This window comes from Vipera ursinii (assembly GCF_947247035.1).
Source record: "Vipera ursinii genome assembly, chromosome: 1".
Lineage (NCBI taxonomy): Eukaryota > Metazoa > Chordata > Lepidosauria > Squamata > Viperidae > Vipera > Vipera ursinii.
In genome coordinates, this window is record NC_139512.1 from 96,936,525 (window position 1) to 96,963,838 (window position 27,314).

The 27,314-nt window shown below is 35.9% G+C and overlaps 1 protein-coding gene across 1 annotated transcript in view; it reads right to left on the minus strand.

The window, feature by feature from the left end:
• The window catches only part of PARVA (parvin alpha), an 88,177-nt gene that overhangs the window by 24,366 nt on the left and 36,497 nt on the right, over positions 1-27,314 (minus strand). Inside the window, exons 2-9 of the mRNA XM_083355883.1 lie at positions 9,451-9,540; positions 9,279-9,349; positions 6,980-7,082; positions 6,186-6,326; positions 3,670-3,785; positions 960-1,018; positions 502-521; positions 29-90 (exon numbers count right to left, since the gene is read on the minus strand). Of these exons, the coding sequence (XP_083212009.1) occupies positions 29-90; positions 502-521; positions 960-1,018; positions 3,670-3,785; positions 6,186-6,326; positions 6,980-7,082; positions 9,279-9,349; positions 9,451-9,540 (662 nt within the window). The remainder of the gene's footprint in view (positions 1-28; positions 91-501; positions 522-959; positions 1,019-3,669; positions 3,786-6,185; positions 6,327-6,979; positions 7,083-9,278; positions 9,350-9,450; positions 9,541-27,314) is intronic.

The following is a 27,314-nucleotide window of genomic DNA, read 5'->3' on the forward strand; positions in this document are numbered from 1 at the left end:
GCACATATCAAAACCATTTTTGCCTCACCTTTTTCACAACATTGAGTTTGTCTGGGGCATGGTCAAATAGTGTGTCAAATGCATCTCGTTCTGAAATACAATTGATGAGAACAACCTGTATAAATGCTACATTACTGAAACATTAAGAATTCAAAAAACCAGAAGGCCATCAACTGCCATCTACATTTAACAAGGAATATTTGGTCTACCCAAATAATCCTTGGCCTTTATTTACAAAATGCACATTCACATCAATCTATTTTGAAATCTATTGTTCTCCAGCCATGCAGATTATAAAGTATAACAAAGTATTGATTTAATAAATGTAATTATTTTCTAATTATTAAGGAAGTATTCTTCTTTGGAAGAAATATACTGCATATTTACAGTTCAATTAAGAAAAATCAGAAAGTGAACCTAGCTGACTTTGAATTATATAATTATTAGTGGGATAATAATTTACACACATCTAAATAATGTTGAAAATCAATTCATGCTTACCATGCCGTCCTGACATTGCCCTATAGAAAAGAAATAATGCAATTATTTGCATGAGTACTCTTAGTCATTTAATACATTTTGTTTAATGCAGAAATAGACAAAGCAAAATAAATATGCACCTGGCTAATTGCATTCAAAGCAGAAAATACCATTAAAACAAGTCACGGAATGACTAAGGAGTAGGAGATCCATAAATCTGGTGCCATCAACTAAGAAAACCCTTATCTGAATTGTTTCTAATTGGACCTCTCTCTAGGTGGGCACTCACAAAAACTCCTTAAAACATATATGGGGAAACCACCTTCTTGTTTAAACAATTACTTGAATTTAAAGCTTCCTATATTGGGAACGTGTTCACATCTTTACATTACTTCTATTCTTCATTATTTGGAATGAAGCCTGTTTGAAATTTCCATTAGTCGAACCAGCAAGATTTGGTAAAGCTTGACTTGACTTACTCAGTATTGCCAGTTATTTCCTCTTGGATCTGTCGGGACTGGAGGATTCCTTCTCGCTTCTGGAAAAAATAGCAACAATTAGCCATAGAATAGACTATATTTATTTTCTTTCCTTATTTATACTTTTATTAACTATTCATTCTAAGATGGAAGTCTTCCTGTATGAACCCTGACTCGTGTATATAAGGGCAGCTGAACAGGAATTTTTATAAGTTAATGGTAAGCATTTCCTATGGCTGTATATTCATGTTACTGTTATTCCCATTCTAAAGGAAGATCAGACATTTTAAATTAGAAACAGAAGGCAGCAGAAGATCCAAGATACAAGATGGGCCCAAAAGAGACTAGATGGAGACATATATTTTAACCTCGGGGAAAATAGGGATAGACAGCTATTTTTACCTGGTCACTTTACTGTGAATGCATTCAGAACTCACCTCCATTTCCACATTAATAAATGGTTTTTTATTACAAAAAATTCTACATAAACATTCATGTTTAAATAGCTTTATTTTTTCCCCTCAAAACCTGGAATTTCTAAGATGCTTTCTGTAAAAATAAGCATTTCCAAATAAATGTCAAAATAATAATTGGAAATTGGTATGAAAATAGGAATACTTAATTTCATTTTGATTTAGTTGTGAAATAAGAACAACCACCTCCAACAGACATTCTATTCTCCAATTGTTTTCCTGGAAAGTACAGTCCAGATCTTGTGGAAATGGACAAGAAGCTTCACCTATTCCCAAATGTGGCATTTTCCAGATCTGTGCATTTCAGTTCACAAGAGGGTTCATTGCCAAGAGTTCTGGAACTGTATGCCACAACTCTGCAAGTTGCTAAGACTGGAAAACTCTGCCCTACCCTTGTAAGGATGCCAGTGGCGAAAAGGGAGATTCTCTAGAAGCAAAATTCAGAAGAAAAGCCAGTTAAACACCTAAATAAGAGAGATTCTAAGCCTGACTGAATTAATCTGAATACATGCGCAGCTTTTAAAAGGAAACAGTCAAAAGCCAAGGTACTACAATACTTTATTAAGATGGCTTTGGAGGCAAGGGAAAGACATACTGTCTAAGGAAATGATCAGAAAAGAGAGAGGAAGCTGCAGTCACTTAACTGTCAGAGAAAGAAATTTAGGAAGGACCTGCCCTAATGGGTCAGTGGGAAGTTAATACTTTCAGATTTGCAAGATTCTGTTAATGTAGCCTTGCAATAAAGTGGAAATCGTTTATCTTAGATTATCTTTGCCGTAAAATGCTTAAGTCATGATTTGAAGAAAATGAAATATTTGAGGAGATTTTTCCTCCACCCCAAATATCAAGCAAGGGGGCACTGTATTTTATTTAACATTAAAGATGGTGGTCTGGAGGATTATTCATGCATGACAAAATCAGGATCCTGACAGCAGGCAGGAATCTCCCCATCACCAGGGTTTTGTCTGAAATTCCCAATTTACTTCCATATTGCTTCAAAACTGTCCTGTCTTTTATGGAAAGAAGGACTTCAAAGTAGGGTGATTATTCACTATGGCATTAGGATAATAATGGAAGCTGTTTCTATTTACTCCTAGTGCTATTCTACAAATATGGCATATTATCCTACTCATTTGGTGATGTATTCTTGAATTTTTAAGCCTTAACTACAAGAATCAAAAGGTATTTTCCCCCTCCACCTGAAGTAATACCCAAATAAAACCCAGAGAATCAATTTCAAGCAGGTATTGTTGTGTTTGTTTTCCAAACAGCCACAAACCACAATCTTATTTGTCTTATATGAAATATAAGCTTGTTCTGCCTGTTATTTTAAGGAGACATAAAACAGCTGGTCTTAGAAATATTTATCACAGAAGCTAGAATTTTCCCAGGCTCTTTCTCCAGATAAAATTCTGAAGAATTGACAAAAGCAAGTTCAGTAAAAATAACAATAATTTTAAAAAGTCAATTTGAAATTGTTGGTAGGTCATATGACTGGCAGGCATTCACAAGCTGATGGAAAGGTCTATATTATTTGCCAGGTTGAACAAGTAATATCAAAAGAGGCACTTATTAAACTTGTGAGCAAATACAAATATTTGAAGTAGAAAGCAGAGCCGTGAAAATCCTTTGAGGGAAATGCTTTGAACCCAGGGGAGCATGTACAAAGCATCTCTTTTTAAATTGCAAAGCAGCCGCCTCTGTTTCCTGGCTTTACAAGCTGCTTACAACTCTTTCCACACGTGTGTGCACAAGTTACCACTTTGTTTCACATTTTCCTCAGTAAAGCAAAATGCATGTGCACATGTATGTAGAGAGAGCTGGGAACAGCTTCTGAAGCAGCAGTGTAAGCCTGTAAATTGGCAGAGCAGACTCTTTCATGGTTTGAAAATTTAATTTGTGTGCATATTCGTTCAGAAGATTTGTGTAGTCCCAATAGAATGCAACAACATGGAGCAAGACAACCAGAAAGGTGAAAAATATTAACTTTAGGACTCTTGCATGACAACCTCAGAGTTACACTTTGCCAAAATCTGATTTAACCTTTACTATATTAATGTTACCGTTCCGCTGCTATGCTATCAATAATGACAACAGTACACTCAGCTCTAAAAAAGAAATGCTGTGCTTTTGACTGTTTTTCTCATTGAAGAAAGATCAACCTGAAACATACCTTCTTTCTTATACTTTCTCTAATTTCAAAAGTGTACAGAAATGCGGAATACATTCATTCATACCTGGACAACCACAACCTGAATAGACACGTGATCTGGCAACCTGATTGGGGCTCGAAAATACTGTGACAATGCAACCAAAAGATGCAGTATTGCAACCAGGCTTTTTGCATGGACAGCTGAAAGAGATTAAAAACTTAAAATTATGCAAGAGAAAATGAAACATTTACTTCCCAACCACTATCGGTATGCAGAATATTTTATCCTTTAACACTTTGCCCATTAGAGATTAATCCAAGGGTATTTTCCTCTGTTTCTCTTTCTGCCATAAATCAGTGGATGAATACAATTAAATAAATACAACTAAATCAACATTATTCCAGTGGGTTGGATGTTGCATGTTTCCTGTGATTTAAGAGGTTTGGGCAGCTGTACTAAGTGCTATCTATGGACACCTCTGGGCCATTCCTTTATCTGCACTATTACAATGTTGATTTATGAAATATGAGAAGGATATTTTTTAAATTCATAAACATGTACTTAATTCAGTTTTAAGTATCGTAGTGCCTGCAGGAAGATGAATGAGTCCATCTAGCCCCTACCCTTGAGCAATAACTTATTAAACAGAATGACTCAAACATTCTTCACAAACTTGTTAAGAGGTCTTTCACAGCAGGGCTTTGTATATGTACTCAACACTAACAAGGCTGCAAGGTATGAAAACATCCATTATAGGAAATTTCTAATCTGCAACCATCAAAAGAAATAATTCACAACTATTCTAGCATTATTATTCTTCCCTTTACTTGTGGTATCCATGAATACCATGTTAAATGTTAAGCATGCTTCAATTTAAGATGACCCAGATTGTTGGGGGCAATAAGCTGACTTTGTAATAATGCCCCTTGGGGGGCCCCCGAAAGCCCTAATAAGCAGGCATATACATAGAATGAAGGCTATTGCTAAGCACATTGGTTTGTGCTTAAATTGTAAGCCGCCCTGAGTCTTCGGAGAAGGGCGGGATATAAATGGGATTAAAATAAAAATAAAAATAAATTATTGAACAACGTTGTAATAGTACAAATGAATTATTCAACTGTATTGTTTGTCTAGGTTTGTATAAAAATAGTTTGCAAGCTATTATGAAATACATTCTAAACAATACATTTTTAGGCTACCTATAGGACAAGCGTGCTTAAGCAAAATAGCCTAATGTATATAGAAGTGTTTCAGTCTTTATGCAATATGATCCAGCCCAATGTTTAGGATAAAGCATGGAGTATTGTCTCATATACAGGAAGTCCTTGACTCACAACCATAATGAACCCGAATCTCTGTTATATATCATGATGATTGAGGCATCCACATATTTTTTGCAGCAGTTGTTAAATGAACATTGTGATCATTAAGCAAATGTGGCCGTTGCTAAACTAGACCATTGTCCACAGTATTTTTTTTTTGGCCAAAAACCAGAACGAAACACTGGTTTCTGGCAAAAAAGTCATAAAACATGGTCATATGACTATGGGATGCTACAAATGGCCATAAATGTGGGTTGGTTGCGAAGTGCCCAAAATGCAATCAAGTGGCTGTTTGTGGGGTGGGGGGGGAAGCAATGGCTGCCATTGGAACTTCAGATCTGGGTCTTAAGTATTTTTTTTTGGGGGGGGAATGCATCATAACTTCAAATGGTATTAACTGACTGGTCTAAATTGAAGATTACCCTGTATTTGATTTGGATGAAAGAATTCTATTGTTAGATATGCTATTATTTTAATTTGTTTTAACGTTTGTATTGACTGTTTTTTAAATGCTCTGTAAACCGCCCTGAGTCCTTCAGGAAAGGGCGGTATATAAATCTAAATAAATAAATAAATAAATAAATATTAGCCAGGAATACTTCTGGGAAAGTCTCTTTTTTTTCAACATAACTCAGCTAACTGGGAACTGAAAGGAATAAACAGAAGCATCTCTTGGACATGGTTGTAAATTCTTTGCAGAATGTAAAGAGGAAAATGTATTACAGGATTAGCTCCAAAATTTGTGAGAAAATTCTCTCAATTCTCAGGGCAAGAGACAATACAGAAAAATAACAACACTACTATTAGACTTTTATTATTTTCCTGTGAATCAGCTCCTTTGGATTTTTTTGTACATAAGTGCTTTTCACACTTATTGTTCTACAAAGCCCCATAGCAAGTTATATCAGAAACAAGAAAAAAGACCTCTCCAGTTTTGAAGAAATTATTCCTTGACAAATGCAACACTCTGTCTTCATTTGTGAAGTGTTACACTGCATGTACAATAGGAATTTAAACTTATCAACCTTTTAATTGCCAATTATTCACCAAGAATTACAAGCTTCTTTCTTTTGCTCTCTCAGTATGCCTGTGTATGTATGCGCTTTTAAATATATCTAAAACATTCATAAACATGCACAGATTCATGCCTTCATGCACATACCCCTCTAAATTGGCTTCTGGTTACAAAACATTTCTGGCTCTTTTCTTACTTCATAAATTTAACACAATTTTAATGTAAACTGTATACACAAATTCTACGGTAAATAAATAACTCACAGTCCACATTCCATTTGATGCTCCTTGGAGGAAGCTTAAGGGTTTCATTGATCTTTTCAAGGACTGTCTGCAACTTCTGTTTCTGAGCTATTTCAGACTGTGTGACTTCAGCCACATTGAGTTTCTCACTCTCAAGCTTCTCTGAAGTGATAATGAAAGAAAAAAACAAGTCTTCGCCTCAACTCCATGTATCAAGTTCAATGTGAAGACATTCTGTTCCACCTATTCCAGAATGGATTTTCCATGGAGAACGTAACTTAAAATTTCAAAAGTAATCACTGACAATTCACCAAGCAAATTAAGTACAGTAAGGAAAATTTTTCCTTCTATTACAAATGTCAACACTTTTAATAAAGTACAGTGATTTCAATACATTTTACATTTATTTCTTTTATTATATCTGATGGTATTGACTAATGAGGGTCATGTGTAAAACAATCTATTTTTCTAATGTTAATTATAGTAAACTTTCAAAACTTTATGGTATAGTTTTTCCCCCAAAAATGGCTTTTAAATTTGGATGTTATCATTAAATATGGTAGCACTACAGAAAGACAAATTTCAGAATATAACTGAAGGTTTGAAGCATCAAACTTCAAAGAGATGTCTAATTTAAAATGCTAAGTAAAAATAATCAAAAATATAATACAAACATAAAGGAAATGGTTATTTGCTTTTTAGACATGATCATTCATTGGCTAAAATCTTTTCTTATTTCTTGGGTTTTTAAAAAGCCACTCTATACAAAGGCAAAATATCATCACACTCTGCATAAAAATAAAATTACTTCTTACCAAAGAGTTTTTGCAGTACTTGTCCATCATACATGTCTTCAGCCAGATCTTTTACAATTATTCTTTCTCCTACTAACACATCGTTAATCCAGTCTATTAATACCTTTGTTAAGAGAGCAAGATTTAGCTATATTACATGGCATCATCGCAAATGTATGTTATATTAGACACACAATGATGTTCAAAACAATGCATTGCATGTAAAGATGCACTGTATCAAGAGTTAATAACAAGAATTAAAATCTTGATATCAAAATATTAATATTTATCACTGGCGTATGTTATATTGTATCAAATGTGTTAAGCTACACCATTGTTTCAAAAAAAAAGCTACTCATTTTTCAGCTTCACAAATATAGAAGTTACTCTATAGTAGAATTATTTTTCTAACCAACTATCAGTAGACATTAACAATAATTGCTGGATGAGAAGTTACAGGATAAAACTTAAAATACAAATTACTACAATTCAATAGTGAAATTCAATGGAACTTAAAATATAATTACTGCAATCCAGTAGTTAAATTCAATGGTATTTAAGCATGAGGTAAAAGGTAAAAGATAAAGACATCCTCGAGTCTTCAGCTCCTAGTAACCACATGAACACAATTATGAAGGGTTTTTTGGCAATGATTCAGAAGGGACAAATAATATCGATTTTTTTCACTTCTCCAATCAGTACTGAAGATTAATATACTTAATATACATGAAGTAAACAATGAAAATTTAAAGAATGTTCTTCACATTCTAATATTTGCTCTCTCAGCAAATAAATCACTTACAGTAAATTCTATTTTTAGCCTTTTTTGTTCAAAGAAAAAAACGCTGGACTCAAACTCTAAATTTTCAGGGAGATACACTTTTCACTATTAAAAATCTATATGTAAGTTCTGAATAGCAGAAAGAACTCTCTTCCACTTTATGCAAAGTGGACAGGGAAGTAAGTGTCTTCGAAATTATTTCAATCTCAGTAATGAGAACTTTTGGAATAGTTTGACTTCGTTATTTAACATACTGTTAGAAAAATATTAATTGCATAGAATTATTATGATATGGTGTAGGTTCTCCTGAGATGGTGTAGGTTCTCCTGCTTAAGTGGGGGGCTGGAGTAGAAGACCTCCACGGTCCCTTCCAGCTCTATTCTATTAGAACTATCATCTCTAATTTCAGCAGCACTGGAAGTTTAGCTGATCTTTCTGTTTTTAATCTTCAAAAGATTTAGATGAAATGTATGTGGTCCACGGATTTTATTAAATCCCTATCAGGCTTTCAACTCACCAAGAAAAACCTGCTACTCATCACATGAATTAAGAGTTTAGAAATAATAGTGAAAACTCTCTTTGGTCAACTAAATCTCATTTCAGCTCACAAAATGGTCATTCCATACCGGATAATTGGAGGGAAAAATAATTCTTGGGGATTCCAGCTATCTTTTGTAACCCTCCAAAAATCTGTTCTAGAAACTTGAGGGTTCCCAGGAGCTCTGGAAAGGGGTTCAGAAGGAGAAATTGGTGAAAATTGTTTCTCCACCTTCTTTTAGTGAATTAAAATGAAATGATCTTCTATTGATGGAATATTACTTTCAACTTCAGTTTATACTGTGGCATTCCCATTAAATTTTAAAATTACCCACTGTTTATCTTAAAAACGTCAAATATGCCTAGTTTTAAATATGTTGACATTCAAACCTGGGACAAAAATCCTCATCTCTGAGGAAATGGAACTCCAAAATACTCTTTTCTTCCCACATGCTAAAGAATATTAATTTCACAACTCTTTGATGCCTATGATTAAGATTTTAAAATGCAGATTGTTGATTTTCAGTCACTGGATATATTTTTAGTTCTGCTGTAAATATGAATTATTCCATTTTTGTTTGGCTATTATCTGTTGTTGTATTTCAGATTAGTTCTTTGTTTATATCTTGGAAAGCCTAACAGAATTAAATAGCAAGATTTAAAATATTTTAAATAAATACCTAACCTATTTAGAAAATAAAAAGTAGGGGGGGAAACAGTGTCAAAGCTATAAACCACAAACTATTTTCTGCTAAAGAATCCAGTGATTCAGAAGCCATTTGTCTTAAACACAGGAAATATGTTTTACAATGAGTAAAATCTTGAGTAAATGATGGTAGGAGAAGGCTGGATGTAATCCAGTGACCTTATGCACACACACACACAAAATAACATTCAAAAAACACAGCTTACTTTATTTTGCCTGAATTTTATAGATTACTCGAGAATCCAAGTAAAACTCCAGGTTCATTTTGTTTCCAAAAACTACTTTCAAAGTATTACCTTCATTAGCTCCTGTAGTTTTGGGTCACTTCTTGAATTGGGATCAATCATTGTTCGGACTTCATTTTCCTCTTTGAAAAAAAATGGAGAGAAATAAAGAAGGAAGATTCCTCATTATAAAAAAGGCATACTTATGACCAGTTTAAAGGGGAAAAAAAGTATTTCAAATTACCTAACATAGTATCTTCCGGATCTAATTCAAAAGGAATTGGACTGAGTGGTAAATTTATGGCATTTATTCCTTCTTCCTGTAGTTCAGACACTGAAAGGAAAGAAAAAAAGTTTAGTGAAATTTTTTTTTGTTACAATGCCTTTTGGTAGCAATGAGGAATGCACCTTATGTTCTTATGCAATGATGAGAGATAATAGTAAAGTGAAGTGAGCAGGAAACAAAATGCAAAACTGAGATATAACAGTAACAAGGAAAAATCAAGGGTCATTGAGGACCTGACATGACGGCAACTTTCTGCTGGCTTCCAACAAGCAATGTCTGTGGGGCTGGAAGTTGTAGATCCTGAGCAGCTTTCAAGCAGGCCAGAGGACTTGTGGGTAATGGTCACTCACAAAAAAACAGTTCTATTGCAATAATCACGTAAAAACTGCATACACCCATTAAATCATTCAAAACAATTTCTATATGAGTGTTTTAAAAACTGAAACTGCACCACAACGCTTCCTCTTCAACCCACACCCACTCATGTGGCACTGCAGCAACTCTCTGTAGCCCGAAACCACTCCCCACAGCAAACCTCTGCCTCACTCTGTAGTACCCCAAATCCTTTGGCTTGCTTGCAAGTTGCCCAGGACTTACAACTTCCACCCTCACTGACATTGCTTGTGGGAAGCCAGCAGAAAGTTGCAGTCATGTCAGGTCCTCAATGATCCATGATTTTTGCTTAACAACGGCAACAGGGAGTGTGGGATTGCAAGCAGGCCAGAGCTGCTAAGCAATGTGTTCACATGATATCTCATTTTATCATCATTTAGCTGCATCACGTAGCAATGGCAATTGAGGTCCCAGTTATCCTTGTTAAGTGAGGACTTCCTTAAATGTTGCACACCTAAGATGAAGGAATTACTGCAAAAAGAGTGTCAACTCTTATGTATGTGTAGATTTCTGCTATGTAGACATTGGGGGATAGGGCCCAGGTAAGATATGCAATATTTTGGAGAAGGACCAGTTCTCTTGCCCCTGTGGAACTCTTCATATTTATGGAATTTAATCTATGCATTAGTGAAAGGATAGCCTAATCATATTCAGCAGTAAAACTATCCCCAATTTGAAGAACCTGACACAAAAATAGACAATGAAGAAAACATTCTTGTCCATCACTAATCTAGAAGCAGCTTTCTTTCCCCAAATAAAAGTATATAAATAAATGCGGCCCTTTAAAGCCTCCAGAGACTGATGAGTCTATTGGAAGGCATACAGTAAATAGCAGTGTCTGCAAGGTTTAAATTAGCTTAATTTCTTTAGCACATGCAGACATGTGCTCCATGCTGTGCTTTATTAGACTTTTTCATGTCTTTTGATACCTATTTATATTTCCTTCCATTAGTGATTTCAAACATTCCATCTTGAAGGCTTCCTACTAGTTTATTTCAGATTATAAAGAAGAAGAAGAAGAAAAAAGAGAAGCTGCCGCTAATGGTTAACAACATATTGTGTTGCTCAACAGTTACAGTTATTGTTTTTAAAGGCTGGGAAAGTAAAAAAAAGTCTTTGCATGTTTTGGCAAGCAATTACTGATCTTTCCTAACTAGCAAAAAGAGATGAAAGAGGAAGCCACATCTATTTTCTTAATTCTGTAAACATAATCTGTGTTGTTTAGGCATTGGGTAAAAGGGGCTCGCTATTCGTTTAGCACAAAATCTGTACTAATGTATAGTTTTGGCTTCCAGGTGCTCCAAAGAGAAGTTAATGATCTCTAATTGGTATATAAGATGGAATTTGTGAAAAGCACACCTGATCACCTACAACCTACACAAGAGCATTGAATCCAGAAGCATCCCAAAAATGCAGATTGTTTTTTTGGGGAACTGTGTAACTCCATTCAACATCAATGGCATTTCATTACTCAAATAATATAATTTCCAATCCAAAGAAGCATCAGTTTCCCAGCATTAAGTTTGCTCTCCCTTACCCAAGAACTGTGTCAATTTACTTGTTCCATAACTTCCAAAGCTAAGAATTAATGGGAAATAAAGGTAGTGTTGTCTGTAATTCGCAAACTGTTGATAATAATAATAATAATAATAATAATAATAATAATAATAATAACAACAACAACAACAACAACAACAATAATAATAATAATAATAATAATAATAATAATAATAATAATAATATAAAGTTGGAAGGGACCTTGGAGGTCATCTAGTCCAACCCCCTGCTCAGGCAGGAAACCCTATACCATGAAATTCATTATACAAATGGTTTATTTCAGTGGTTTGCATTGTTCCATGTGTGCCCATAAACACGTCCTCTGAGGATTATCAGCCTGTGGAGTGGAAGAGAATCACCCCATATTAGAAAGACCAGACTCATAATGTGCCTGATAAACCCAAGACAGAAAGCTGTGATAAGGAACATCATGATCAATACTGGAAAAAATATATATGATTATTCTAGCCACATTTATTGATCAGGACGTACAAGTCTACTTTCATCTCCAAAGCAGGATATACAGTAATCTAGACTGGAGAGATCTAGGTAAAATGCTTTGCTCCAAAATTGTAAAGAGTTGGGACATTTCCCTTTTCTAGCTCATAAATATACTTATGAATAAATGATAGGCATTTCTAAAGGTGACCGTTAGTAAGGATTGGGCATTGGTTATTTAATGCACATTACATTTCTTTACTGATCTGGATGCATTTACCTGCCATGTTTCAAAGCATCTATAGAAAACAATATACCAGTTGCTTTAATATTGACCTTTATTGGCCAGGGCATCTGAACGTGAATATGAGTAATACTGTCTAAAAGTAGCATTGCAGATTGGTTACAATCAGACTAAATGGATAAAGCCATTGAGTACACAGACTAACTCTGTGAATGGAGAGAAATGGCATCATCACTCCTTAGTTACAGAGGAAGCCAGGTGTTTATATGCCTCCAGTCCTCCCTCTCTCTCTCTCTCTCTCTCTCTCTTTCCCCCTCTCTCTCTCACCACCCCCTCTGTGTAGCATACTATCTATTTTCCTACCCAGTTTTTCAGAAACATTCAAAGACAGTATTTTATTTCATATAGGTAGAAGACTGTGCAGCTTTGTTTTTTAATCAAGCTTTACAATTATTGTTTATTAATACATATTTAAAAATTTAAATAGGATGAATAAATGTTGATATTTATTGAAATCATTGTACCTTTCTAGTTTCAAAAATAAATATATAATGAACATTTTATATAGTAATTTTATTATTATTATAAACCTATAAAGGAAGATTCATTTAGGCCACCCTCCAAATTATGTTCACTGTGAAATATAGGATTAGTAGTCCAACACATCTAAAAATATTAAAATTAGGAAAGTTAATATATAGCACACCTTTCATTTTTATTGATTTTATATTTTAAAAAAATGAAAGCAATTCGATATTAAAATTTGAGAAATGCCATGATCCACATCAAAAGGAAGTGGCAATGAAGATAAGTAGAAAAATACTAAGAAAATGCTACATATTTAGTTTGCATGAATACTTGTATGCACACATTAGATTTCACTTAGTTTGTTATACATAATGTGTAATTTAAAAAATATACTGTCATATGCATGCAATATAAAAACTATTTTGAGCTTAGCAACAAAATGATAACAACTGATAATTAAATGTGTAACTGTATTATTGCGAACAAAATATTTATTTCACAACCCCCATAAAAATATATTTGCAATTAAACAGATGGCTGTTTATGAGGTTCATTCAAAACATTGTCTTCAGAATGTAAACCATACATTAAGCAAAAAATGTCCATTGATTCTCAAAAGACTTGATAAAGGAAGGAAGAAGAGATATGTTTACAACTGAAAATATTTTTCAGAAAACCATCTGTAGCAGAGCTGAGTCCCACATCCATTAATTGCTGACTCCAAGCCAATCAGTTCTAAAAGTGAATACAGTATGCAAACAACATGCATTAATCTGATGATGATGCATTAGTACTTATTCTCGAAATGCCCATTTTCCATGGTGGCACAATTTCTCTTTTAAATAAAACATAACTAATAAGAAGTCAGAAAAACAACAGCACAGAATTGTTTGGCATATAATGAAACTAAGGCCTAGCACCTTGAATTTTTCTCAACTGCTCACTATTTTACTACGTCCTTGTTTTGTTCTACTTTTGATTACCGTAAATGGAGCCAATCAATGTTACAAAGATATTGATTAAAGGAAAGAGTAACAACTGTACATGCCCACTATATAATTTATTCTTCCGACCAAATATCCTAGACAATTAGCTTTGTTCTCATTACAATTTCAATACTAGTTTTATATTTTATTTATATCTTCACCTGAAAAAGGGGGGGGAACCACCAAAATATGACTTGTGTACAGCAACCTTCCTTCTTTCTCAAGTTGTGTCATCATATTTATTATATTTCTATATTGCTGGACTCAAAAGCAACTCCAAGTGATTTACAGCATATAATGAAATCATACAGTGGATGACTCCTGTATGATTGCACAATAAAGTACTGATCCAGAGGCTTGAAGAGGGCAGTTTTTGAAATCCCAAACCCTTAAAAATTCTTGCCTATAAAGATAACCTAAGACAGCCTGTTGCTATAACCATGAAAGAAATGCTATTAATTAGAAAATCCCTCAACCGTCTTTACACGTTCTGGGAGCTCCCAGTTGTCCTGGATTTCAACTCGCAGTTTTCTGCTAAAACAGCCAAGCTGAAGCTGAAGTTCACTATATCCAGAAGAAGACACTATGTAGGAAAGGCTGAATGAAACTTTTCACCATCCCAGAGAAAAAGCCCAACAAAAAATTTTGGACCCTGAAATTGGTATGAGAACTTTTGGGGAGGGGGAAAGGGGAGAGAAAGCATGAATAGTTGATTGACTGACTGACTGATTGGGGTAAATATCCCACTTCAATCCAACTGATTTAAAGCCCCTTGAGGAAAGATTAAAATAATGAAAGAGTGTAACAAATCAGTGGAGTGACAACAGTAAAACCAGAAAACAGTTTACCAAAAAACAAAAGCAAAACTGTGATGCCACCATGAACAATATACAAGTATAGGGCAGGATGAGGGCTTTCAACTTGTACTAGATTACCTGTCTGGACTGCTCAGAATGAAGATATTTACTTTATCCATCTTTCACTCTGACGAACAAAAAAGTAGGAGGTGAAAGGAATTATTTGAAAACAGGATTCAAACGCATTTGCTTTTGTTTGTGTTTATTTAAACCAGTTATTTTAATATGCTGTCTCACCTACACCCTACTTTATCTGATCTCAGTCTATTTTATATTATTATAAATCACTTCGGGGAATCACAGTCTTCAAAAGTGGCTAAGAAATCCAGCATTTAAAAAGAAAAAGCTTTAGGGGTCTGAGGCCCCAATCCTTGCCTTTCATGACTCGATTCTCAAATGGCAAAACTGGGTGAATTTGAGTGAATTTTGGGAAGAAGAGAGAAGAAATCCTAGATAGTAAAATAGAAAAGCTGGGTTTATAATGGGTATGTGTGTTTCTTTTAAACAAAAAAACCTGAATCCACAGTGTGCAGGTTATGTTTCAATGCTCTAAATATTAAGATTGAAGAGAGAGCCAGATCCAAAGGACAAACTATGGATTGGATTGTTTATGGGTACATAGATAACACCTGACATAAAAACCAATATCCAAGTACAATTTTTCCTGGGGTTGTGCCTCAACTGTGGAAAGTGTGAGCCCAAGAAAAGACACAGCTGGTTTTCAGGTGGTTCTGATAGTGTTACACGTGCACATGTGTTTCTTCCAAATCACATTTTGTCTTTCGGTCTGAATCTCTGACAGTTCTACTAGGTCGTATGCAGGGTAGTCTTTCTGTGAATGGGAATGCAGGAACAAGAGCCGTGCTAAAGCAAAGAAGAATTTGACCAATTTTCCTTTTACTCTGCAGCCTCTGGTACCAGTTCTCATATTCTCTAGAGAACCACATAGCTCTCCAGGTCAGCATCGGAAGAAGTTGGGATTGGCAAAAATTACTCTTTCCCATTTTCAGTAAAATGACCCATTTGGGAAGTCGGCTCATGAGGATTTGCATCCAACCCACTTTGATTCTGAAATTATCTGAGTACACATTCAGCACCTATCATTTAACACCAGTTGCAGAACTGTTATCACTGTCAACTGTTCTCTTTCAAGCTATGAAATTCACTCTTTAAAAACTTCAGCTTTAAATACCATAAACAGGCAAGCACAGTGATAGTTTATCCAATATATTTTTCTGATTTTTTTTGTGTGCATTAAAGCATGAAGGACACATGCAGCTGTTCACAATAGAAGCTCTTGAACACATTCAAAGGGCTTCCTGATCCTCGTATTGGGAGACCTCGTCAAACACGTTCAGAAACAATAACGCACAACTGTGAGAGGTCAGCTATTCCCAGAATAAAGAGGGGCTGAAATTTTAAAAAGTGCTTGGTGATAAAAAAGATGTTGTTATTCTAAAACACGAAGCAATTTTGACAGAGTTTGGGGGGGCTACATTATGAAAAATGCATATTTCCAAGTTTCTTTTCTACAACTTTGCATTTTAGTTATTGTTGATCTGGGATTGCTAGGTTTAATAATCCATATTTCTTTGGAAAGGAAAAAAAACCCCATATTTTTCAGCACATTTATTTGAGGTAATTTCATTAAACTCTTGACCTCAATATTTGTTACTACCACAATATCAGTGAGGTAATGCAACATAAAAATAGTATTAGCTAACAGAAAAATTAAAATGTAGCAACCAAAGGAAAATATCCAAATCCTTTGGATAGATAATCAGTCACAGCAATAAGCCTGGAAAAAAAATTCAGCAAGCACTGCAGCATCCCTTACCTTTGAGGCAAAATGCTCCACATCCCATTGTACGCTGTCCAAGTCATCATTTTAACAGCTAACTAAGAAGTCCTCTTCTTAACAGCTCTCTCTTTTGCTTCCTTGCATAGCTGTATTAGCTTTCGAGTCCATTTCTTGACAGAACACTCAATGCATATTGCACCTCTAAGCTCAATGCATTATAGAGCTGACTGACTGCCTATATAATTTAATATGATACCACAGGAGACTCGTACACCATCTGCAGAGCAAACAAAGTTTGCCAGTTTCATTTTGGCAAAATTTCATTCTGGAAAGCTGAACGTTTGACATACTATGCAACCTCATTTATCCAAATAGCTTGCGGAATTCTTCAATCATTAAATTTTATTAGGATGAATATTATTATAGTAGCAATGAAGGCTGGGAGTGCGTATCATGATAAACCAGGGAGCTTCCTTTCCCCTCCAGTTCTCTTTTCATTGCTTGATCAATATCTGCCCTCATAACACAACTATCAGAACCATCCATTTCTTCTCTCCTGGATTGCCTGCTTTTTTCCCTTGCCCGTCTTTTGCTTTTCTCCTCTCTGTTTCCTATTTATGCCCTCGCTCAGAAGAAGAGGTTTAAAAGTACCTCACTCTTATTTCGTAGCTTCAAACCAATCTGCAGGTCTTCACACTGACATTCAGGTAAAATATAAGACAACTACATGCTATGTGTGACTGATTCGTGTGCTTTGATTTAGTGTGATGTTTCAAGCATCCCCGATGATTTAGATTATGTATGAATTATGAGGTGCTCAAAAAACTGATTCACATCTTAACCTGCATAGGCAATGAGTTCTTTGATTGTAATGTAACATTTGGGCTCTATCCTGAAATCCTGATCCTAATTCTAATTCTAATTCTAATTCACTCGAAGACAAATAATGGACAAACCTGCAGAGTGAAAGAGGAAACTAATAGCACAATTTCCTGCTTTGGTTTCCCTGTCTTTCTCTCCTCTTTTCAGAGACAGCAACCTCTCTCTGAAAAGCACATTTATGAGAAATCTGAGCAGCTTCAAGCAACTCTGAGATTTCCCCCTCTTTTCTGCATTTCTCTATTTGTCACACATTACTCTCAATAATGGACAGATTTATATGTAAGGGTGTAGGTAAATACATATGTTGTATTAAGTTTATATGTGTGTTATGTACGTGTACACTTTTGAGAGCAGGCAACAGAAATTCATTTTTAATGTGTGCCAGTGTGCCCACAGTAAAAATGACAATAAAGGTTATCTTATCTTATCTTACCTATTATCTTACCTTACCTCACCTCATCTTACCTTATCCTATCCTATCTTATTTTATCTATTATCTCACCTTATCTTATCTTATCATCTTATCTTATCTTATCTTATCTTATCTTATCTTATCTTATCTTATCTTATCTTATCTTATCTTATCATCTTATCTTATCATGTGATAGAGTCAACTGAGTCCCCTTTTTTTCTTTTTTCTGTCATGGTGCCAAAGCGAGATGGTAACAGGCACTGGAGTTAAATGGTTGAGTATGTTTGGGACGGTTGGGGGATGAAGGCTGTGGAAGGAGCAGAGGAGCTTCTGAAGCTTCTAGAGCTTTCAGTGGCAATTAGCAAGAGGATGAGGAATGGTCCTGTGAGACCATTCAAAATCAGAATAAAAAATGGTCCAAGAGTTGGAGAGCTGATTGGCTACATCCAGAAACCAATTCTCGGTCGTAGCAATAGCAATGGTATCAATGACCGTGGCATATGCTGGACTTGAGCCTCCCTCCCATCAGTTGCTAGGTGCTGGGCTGCCAGGTGCTAGTGTGGTGGTAGAGAGGACTTGTCTGGTGTTAATAGCAGTACTTATTATTGACTGCTCTCTGGGATGGTGGAGGCTATCCAGTATATCCAGGCTCAGTGTGATGGAGTGCTGGTCTACCAGGTGCTGCAAGGAAGCAGGAATGGGAGCAGGAGGAGGCCAATGTGAGAGAAAACTCTGTTTCTATGTTCTGTCTTTTCCAATGCCTTAATATATTTCATTTTCACTTCATATTTTAAGGGATTAAACTCAATATATATAACAATAGTACAAGTGCTAAAATTCAGTTAAAATTGCAGAGCTCCATAAGGAAGGCTTCTTAAAATTCTGATTTCACCACCTTCCGAACCATATCATCGCAAATCAATTATATAATCAGTTCCAGAGCTGAACCATCCAGACGATCTCACCTAAAATTTCAGAGTAGAATTACATTTATGATATTTGAAAAACATTTCAATTTCCTCTATCGCATTTATTTAGGGTACAAGATGTTCCGATGATATCCCTGTGTCAAGCAGAAAAAACAACAACAGCTCTCAATCTTACTTGAAGTCTGTTCTTTCCATTTCTTACATGTTTTTCTCTCTCATCCAATTAGCATCTTATTTAAAAACTGAAACTTTATCAGTAAGGAGTGAAAACTTTGTGAGATGGTTTTGCTCGGCAGAAGTTCAAAGGTAACATAATACTAATTGGTTAATTTGTGAAAATTGATGAATACAGTATCTCCCGTATAGCACTTTTAGTAACATAACAAATAAATATAGAAATAGGACTGGAATGGTTGGTTAAAAGGTTTTGTTCCTTGAAGAGGAAATTTAATTAAACCATATATAGTCAATTACTGTCATTACTAATTACATTATGCTTTCCTAGAAATAATGCAGATGCAAGATTCTAAAGTTACCTAGATGTTTGATGTTAATAGGATAAAATTATCCAGGCCATGAGAAAATCCAGATAGTGGTGGAAAGAAATATATTTTCCCCCAAATTGTGTATTTCCCAATTGAATTACTCCATACTTTTGAGCACTAATTGCACAAGAAGCAATGAGCTTCCAATTTATATACAGCAATATGTCCATTTAGTATCATTTTCATTATTTTGCAAATAAAGGTTATTTTAAAGAAATCTGGCAAATATTCTCTCTTTGAAATTTACCACAACAAATCAAATTCACACTATTGTATTTAGCCATAAAATGGTGAAAATAAAAATTATTTTAGGGAGGGCATAAAATCCTCCCTCCCTTCCCTTCCCGAAATGGATTCTGAAGATGGTTAAGCATAATCTTTTATAATTTCTTCACTAGTTTGATTAGGGTCAAATGATGCATCAATATAGGTGATGCTCTTGTTCAAAGAACAAATTTCCAATATGGTTTTGAATACATACATTAGCTAGAGTGGTAGGGCCTTCTTGCTCTTATCATTTTAAACATTTGTTGTTGTTAGTTGCAAAGTTGTGTCCGACCCATCACAACCCCATGGACAACGTTCCTCCAGGCCTTCCTGTCCTCTACCATCTTCTAGAGTCCATTTAAGCTCACGCCTACTGCTTCAGTGAGTCCATCCAGCCACCTCATTCTCTGTCGTCCCCTTCTTCTATTGCCCTCAATCTTTCATTTTAAACATAGTGTTGTATATTAAACATAATAAGAGAAATATCAATAGTATTCTACAACAATAAATCCATGAAACATTTTCACCTGGAAAAGGGAAAAGTAATAACTAGAAGAACTGCATTTACTGAAAAATTCTGACAAGCAATGATTTAATTGTCTTTATAAATATTTCCTGTAAGTACAACATTTTGGTAAATTTTATTCTTTTTCTATTCGTAAAAATCATTTCATTTTTTAAAAGTTTAGAATATAAAAATATGTACCTTGAAAATAGATTTAAGATCTACATTTTGGAAATATGATCAATTAATCGATATACTTGTATATAGTTAATGTTTCAGAGCAAATGAATTTTATTTTTAGTTATCACAGCTAATAAATAAGCTGCTTCTTATGTGTAATGCACTGCATTTTGTCTCTAAAATCAGATCTTTTGGCTTGTTTCATCCGCACCCTGCCCCTTGTTGCAAATATTAATTGCCCATGAGGAGTATGTACTGATAAAATCTGTGGTTAATTTAGCAGGACACTAGCTATATTTAAGATGAATAGAAAAAAATTAAATACAAATTTGATGGCATCCCTTCAATCTAAATCTATAAGTTGCCGTATCTGAAATAGTTTCAAATACAGTACAATTCAAAAATGTTTTGGAACCTGGAAAGAGTACCGAAATGGGCAGCTATGACAATTCATTAGGAAGATAGGGATTTACAATTAATTTAACAGAGGTAAACTTCAAGCAGAGTTGTAAAGAATGGACTGAAGTGTTCATAATTTCATCTAACATTAAGTAGTTGAAATCATTCAGTGAAGTTGTTTTTCCTTGTGACAGACAAAACAAAGCAATTTTTTAAATAAAGTATAATAAAACCATGAAATTCATTGTCAGAAGATGTAGAAGGGGTTAGTGGCTAAGACAGATTCTTATTCAGGTTATCAATGACATGTCCTAATAATTTTATGATATTGCCCAGAAACATTTGTTGGATCATTGTTTGTCAATGCTGAACACTGGACCCTAGTCCTGTTCAATTAAAACATTTCATGCATATTTATTAATCCACACATTTATATTCTACACTTCAGTTTTTATAAAATTTATTAGAATACATGACTTTTATTCTTTGGTTATCTGAGAGAAGCAACCTAGAACTAAGGAGAAATTGCCTGTAATGTATTGGGCTTGATTGTGACACCACGTGGTAAGCTGGAGCTAGCTAACGGCTCCCAGCAACTCAGACACCCCGTCTCCAGTGCTGCTATTGGCTACCCTTAGGTGACGCGGTGGCTCAGTGGGTTAGGACGCTGAGCTTGTCGATCAGAAGGTCGGCAGTTTGGCGGGTCGAATCCCAAGTGCCGCGTAAAAGAGTGAGCACCTGTTACTCATCCCAGCTTCTGCCAACCTAGCAGTTCGAAAGCACGTAAAAATGCAAGTAGAAAAATAGGGACCACTACGGTGGGAAGGTAACAGCGTTCCATGCGCCTTTGGCATCTAGTCATGCCAGCCACATGACCACGGAGACGTCCTTGGACAAGCGCTGCCTCTTCGGCTTTGAAACGGAGATGAGCACCGGCCCCTAGTGTCGGAAACGACTAGCACGCGTGTGCGGGGGAACGTTTACCTTTACAGGTGGCAATAGGTTGCTTTAAACCCATTGACTGCCACCTAGGGGCCAGGCTATAAATTGCTGCAGCTGCAGCCCAGTTCCCCATTCAGATCCTGCAAGCAAATAAACATGTTCATTGCTGAACTCACTCGCCTCGTCTTCATTTCCTGCCTGAGCAGGAGGTTGGGCTAGATCAGGGTCCCCAACCCCCAGTCCATGGAACAGTACTGGGTCGCGGCATGTCAGCAAATAAGCAAAGCACAAATAAGCAAAGCCCCATCCGCAGGATGCAGGTAGCACACAATACCACGCACCCTCCAGTCAGCAGTTCCCAAAAGGTAGGGGACCTCTGGACTAGATGACCTCCAAGGTCCCTTCCAATTTTTTATATTATTATCATATATTATTTTATAATATTTATTTATTTATTTATTGTTGTTGTTGTTATTGTTGTTGTTGTTTATATATGGCACTAAATGATGTTAATACACTCAGGAAACTGGGCCCTTAACACACTTGTGACCTTAGGCCCCTGCATATAACCAAGCAGCCTTCACCTTCCTTATCCCTTAGAAAAACGTTCCCCAATTTAAGAGATGCCCATGGGGACAGTGCTAAAAAAAGTTAAGGTGGTGGTTCTTATTTCATGATTGAAACTTCATGAGTGAAACCCTGCCCTTATTTCTGGGTGTTATACCTGCAACCCAAGTTAAAAGGTTGGGTTTTTGTATACTTGCAAATGGCCACCTTAAACCCTCTCCAAAGGCCTCTATCAAGTGACTCTTGCCTGCAAATTTTGCAGTCCTATATGCACAGTCCTACAAGCACAGTCTTCCCTACAAACCCTTTTAATTAATAATTATTATTATTAATTGTTATAATTAATAATAAAAAGTACCATTTTAACCAGATTCTTCATCACTTTTATTGCCACATCAAACTCTGTTTAGTCATATAGTTTACAAGTAATCTTATTTTCAATTCTGTATGCTGTATGAGTGGTTATAACAAACAAACTAGAATATAAATGAGGCACAGATAATGGGCAGAGAGGAGTATTGGAATATATTTAAAATGCTGTTAACAGGCACGTCTTCTTTCTCTTAATTTGTCATGGAAGAATAATAATACATGACTTGTGGGTTTTTCAGCAAGTAATAAAGAGATATCTTTTTTATTAAATGAAAAAATGTAACTTGTTTAGTAATCTTACCCAGGAAATACACTTGAGTAGGGTATGGGACACCATTGTTAGACCTACCCAACAAATGTTGGAAAGAAATTACAGAAAGAGACTTCAGGCTCTATGTGTTTCTGTCTGTTTCCAGAACAGCTCATCCAAAATAGAACAGAGTATGACCAGATTTGGAGAAGCCACCAAAAGAAATGTAAGGTTTGAAAATGGGCTGAATCTGGGAGAGAATACAAAATCCTATTTTTTTCTCTCAATACGTTCATATAGGACAGCAAGCTCTTCTACTCTTAAGTCCCCTTTCTCTTCTTTGTCACACGCTTACAAGGGCATATACATACTGTATTACACATAGACAAAAATACATCCACTGATGATAAACAAGTTGGAAATAATTCCAGAAACCATATTCTGCCTATTTTCCAATCTTGTTCTAAGACTGTATTTGGAACTTTCTAAGCTATTGGCAACTCCAACAGATTCTATTTTTTTTCGTGTCTGCTAAGGATTATTTATCTTTTGCATACCTTCCTTGTTATGGGCCTGTTTTGCTTCTTACTTTTTTGTTCTTCACAAATCAAGTGAAATTCCAATAACTCCAGGACAGGGGTCTTCAAACGTGGTCCTTTTATGACTTGTGCACTTCAGCTCCCAGAATTCCTCAGCCAGCGTGCCTGGGTGAGGAATTCTGGGATTTGAAGTCCACAAGTCATAAAAGGGCCACGTTTGAAGACCCCTGCTCTAGGAGATAACTAAAGGGTTTATTCTGTTAGCACCACCAAACCCTTGTCTGGTTTAAAAATTCTTTTGTTTTCTCCTTTGTTTCCTTTTGTTTATGATGAAATGTTACCAGGTGGAACATGCAAAAAATATAGAAACAGTAGAGTTTTTCTGTTGACATTTAAATGAACAAACAAATTACCTGTTAATTAAATGTTTTGCAGCCTTTACCCCACATTCTTTCCTTTATTCAGACTAAATGGTCATGGCCCAGTATCTAACTCTTTTACCTGATCACAAACCATTTATTGATCTCTGTTCCTAAACAGTTTTGTGATTTATATAGAAATATTTGTGCATCACTGTTGTCAGACCCTTCTAAATCTTTGCAACAAAAATGATGAACAGGAGGAGAGGGAAAACCATAAAACTGGAATGGAAATTTTTCACCTTGCCTCTAGCAACAATCTTATAAATACTTATCAATATTCTAAGTGGCATTAATAATTCAGCATGTTCAATGAATGTTGAATTGGAGAAAAGCTTTCCCTCATGGTTCGCACCTAACGTTTTCTCTCTGCACACATAAACATGCTGTCTCAGCAATGAAAAAGAGTCAAAATTTTAGTTAGACTATGTGCATTAGTTCAAACCTTTAATCTTGGCAGCAATCACAAGCTGGTTACACATGCAAGTTATTCTTGATATAGGAAGATGCTCTCATCATAATTTCCATTATATAAGTAGACTTTTCCCAGGAGCTTTTTTAAAATAATTTCATTGTTGGTGTCTGTCTGCTCATGGTAGTAAGGCACAAGGGATGTGTGCTCCCACGGGGAGGGCCTCCTCAGGGTACCGCCGGTCAAGGATTGCCGATGGGCCATCCCCAGGGGGAGGGCGTTCTCTGTGGGTGCGCCTGCCCTATGGAATCAACTGCCAACAGAACTCCGGACTGCCCCCGACCTTCGTTCATTTCGCCGGGACCTAAAAACCTGGCTCTTTGAGCTATCTGGTCTGGACTGAGGGGTTTAATGTTTTTAAATTGTGATTTTAAATTTTTGTGGCTAGACTTAATTTAATTTAATTTTACTTTTATATTGTATTGTTTTTAAATTTTGCCTTGTAAACTGCCCTGAGTCCTTTGGGAGTAGGGCGGTATATAAACCGGAAAAATAAATAAATAAATAAATAAATAAATAAATAAATAAATAAATAAATAAATAAATAAATAAATAAATATGAAATAGCTCCAAGAATTATAGTTTCTCAGACATCTAAGTTAGAATAGAGCTGGAAGGGACCTTGGAGGTCTTCTAGTCCAGTCCCCTGCTCAAGCAGGAGAACCTATACCATCTCAGACAAGTGACTGTCTAGTGGCTAGCCTCTTAAAAAGTCTCCAGTGATGGAGCGCCCACGATTTCTGGAGGCAAGCTGTTCCACTGGTTAATTGTCCTCACTGTCAGCAAGTTTCTCCTTAATTCTAGGTTGCTTCTCTCTTTGTTCAGTTTCAACCATTGTTTCTTGTCCTGCCCTCTGATGCTTTGGTGAATAACATGACACTCTCATCTTTATGGCAGCCCCTCAAGTACTAGAATACCGCTATCACGTCTCCCCTATTTGTTCTTTTCTTTAGACTAGCCAGACCCAAGTCCTGCAGCCGTTTTTTGTATGTTTTAGTCTCCAGGCCTTTGATCATTTTAGTTGCTCTTCTCTGAATTTTTTCCAAACTCTCAACATCTTTTTTGTGATATGGTGACCAAAATTGGCTGCAGTATTCCAGTATTCTTACTAGGGTTTTATAAAACAGTACTAAAACTTCATGTGATCTTGATCCTATGCCTCTGTTTATACAACCCAGGATTGTATTAGCTTTCTTGGCTGCTGCTGCACACTGCTGACTCATGGTTAAGTGATCGTGCACCAGGACTCCAAGATCCCTCTCACAGTCACTTTTTTTAAGCCAGGTCTTGCCCAATCTGTACTTGTACCTTTGATTTTTCCTACCTAAATGTAAAACTTTGCTTTTCTCCACACTGAAACTCATTTTGTTGGACACGGCCCATTGTTCAAGTTTGTCAAGAACATTTTAGATCCTGAGCTTGTCTTCTGGGGTGTTAGCTACTCCTGCCAGTTTGGTGTCATCTGCAAATTTGATGAGTTCCCCTTCAATTCCCTCATCTAAGTCATTGATGAAGACATTGAAGAGTACTGGGCCTAAGATGGAACCTTGTGGTACCCCGCTGCTTACTTCTCTCCATGTGGAAGTAGTGCCGTTGAGGACTACTCATTGAGTACGGTTTGCCAGCCAGCTACAGATCCATCAGATGGTGATGCTGTCTATCTCACCTTTTTCTAGCTTACCAAGGAGTAGGTTGTGGTCTACTTTATCAAATGGCTTACTAAACTCTAAGTATACTACGTCCACAGTATTTTGCTGGTCTATTAGTTTAGTTATTTTATCGAAGAATGAAATAAGATTGGTTTGGCATGATCTGTTTTTGACAAACCTGTGCTGGCTACTAGTTATGACTTTGTTTGCTTCTGATTGTTCACAGATCTGGGTTTTTTATTATCTTTTTCAGGATCTTCCCAGGTATTGATATTAGACTGATCGGTCTGTAGTTTCCTGGGGTTTTTTCCCTTTCTTGAAGATGGGAACCACATTAGCCCTTTACTAATCCTCAGGTATTTCTCCGGTGCTCCAGGATTTTTGAAAGATATGGTGCAATGATTCTGAGATAACATCTGCCAGCTCCTTCAGAACTCTGGGATGTAATTAGTTGTTTCTGAACTGCTGGATATAAAACAAAGAACAGCATAATGCATGTAGTAAATAGATAGATTTGGAACTCTATCTTTATTTACTGTATATAATTTTGTAATTAGGTTATGCTATTCTTTGTTTTATATCCAGCACTACTATGTACTGTGTCTGTTTATCTGTCTGCCTATGTCTGTCTGTCCGTCCATCCATCTATCCATCCATACACACACACACACACACACAAACTTATAATGGAATGCATTCTAACTTTGTTTGAAGATGGATATATTGATATACAGGTGTATATACACATATATACAGGTAGTCCTCAATTTACAACCAGAATTGAGCCCAAAACCTCTGTTGCTAAGTAAGACATTTGTTAATTAAATTTTGCCACATTTTACGACCTTTCTTGCCGAAGCTATTAAGTGAATCATGCAGTTGTTATGTTAGTGACATGGCTGTTAACTGAGTCTGACTTTCCCACTGACTTTACTTGCTTGGAAGGTCACAAAAGGTGACCACATGAGTCCAGGATACTGCAACTGTCATAAGTCAATTGCCAAGAGTCTGAATTTTGACCAAAAGGATGCTGCAATGGTCATAAGTGTGAAATACGGTCTTAAGTTACTTTTTTCAGTTCCATTTTAACTTTGAACGGACTACTTGTACAGAGCCCACAATTCCACATACTCCAAATAATCCAAGGTGGATTAAAATACATAAAGTATGTAAGAAAATGAAGTGAAATGAAAATCACAATACTTAATTAAATGTCAGTAATTATAATAAAGTAATAGAGACACAGTTTTTTACAAAGAATAATAGGGTCCTCTAACTTTTAAGTTCTGATTGCAAAAATAATACCCAAAGTTTCTCCTGATACTGAAATGAAACCAGTATTGATGCCTGGCAACTTCCTGAAAGAAACATTCCAAAGTCAGAATGTTCACTGCAGATTTCTCCCCTACCTCAGTTTGCAGACCATAATATTTTGTTAGGTTCAAACTAGTTAGAAGCATCAAAGTTTTTTGTATGAGCATCTCTGAGCAGGCAGAGGAGGCAGAGGAACTAGAGATCAAATTCGAAGAGGCAGAGGAACTAGAGATCAAATTGCCAACATATGTTGGATCATGGAGAAAGCTAGGGAGTTCCAGGAAAACATCTACTTCTGCTTCATTGGCTATGCTAAAGCCTTTGATTGTGTGGATCACAACAAACTGTGGCAAGTTCTTAAAGAGATGGGCGTAC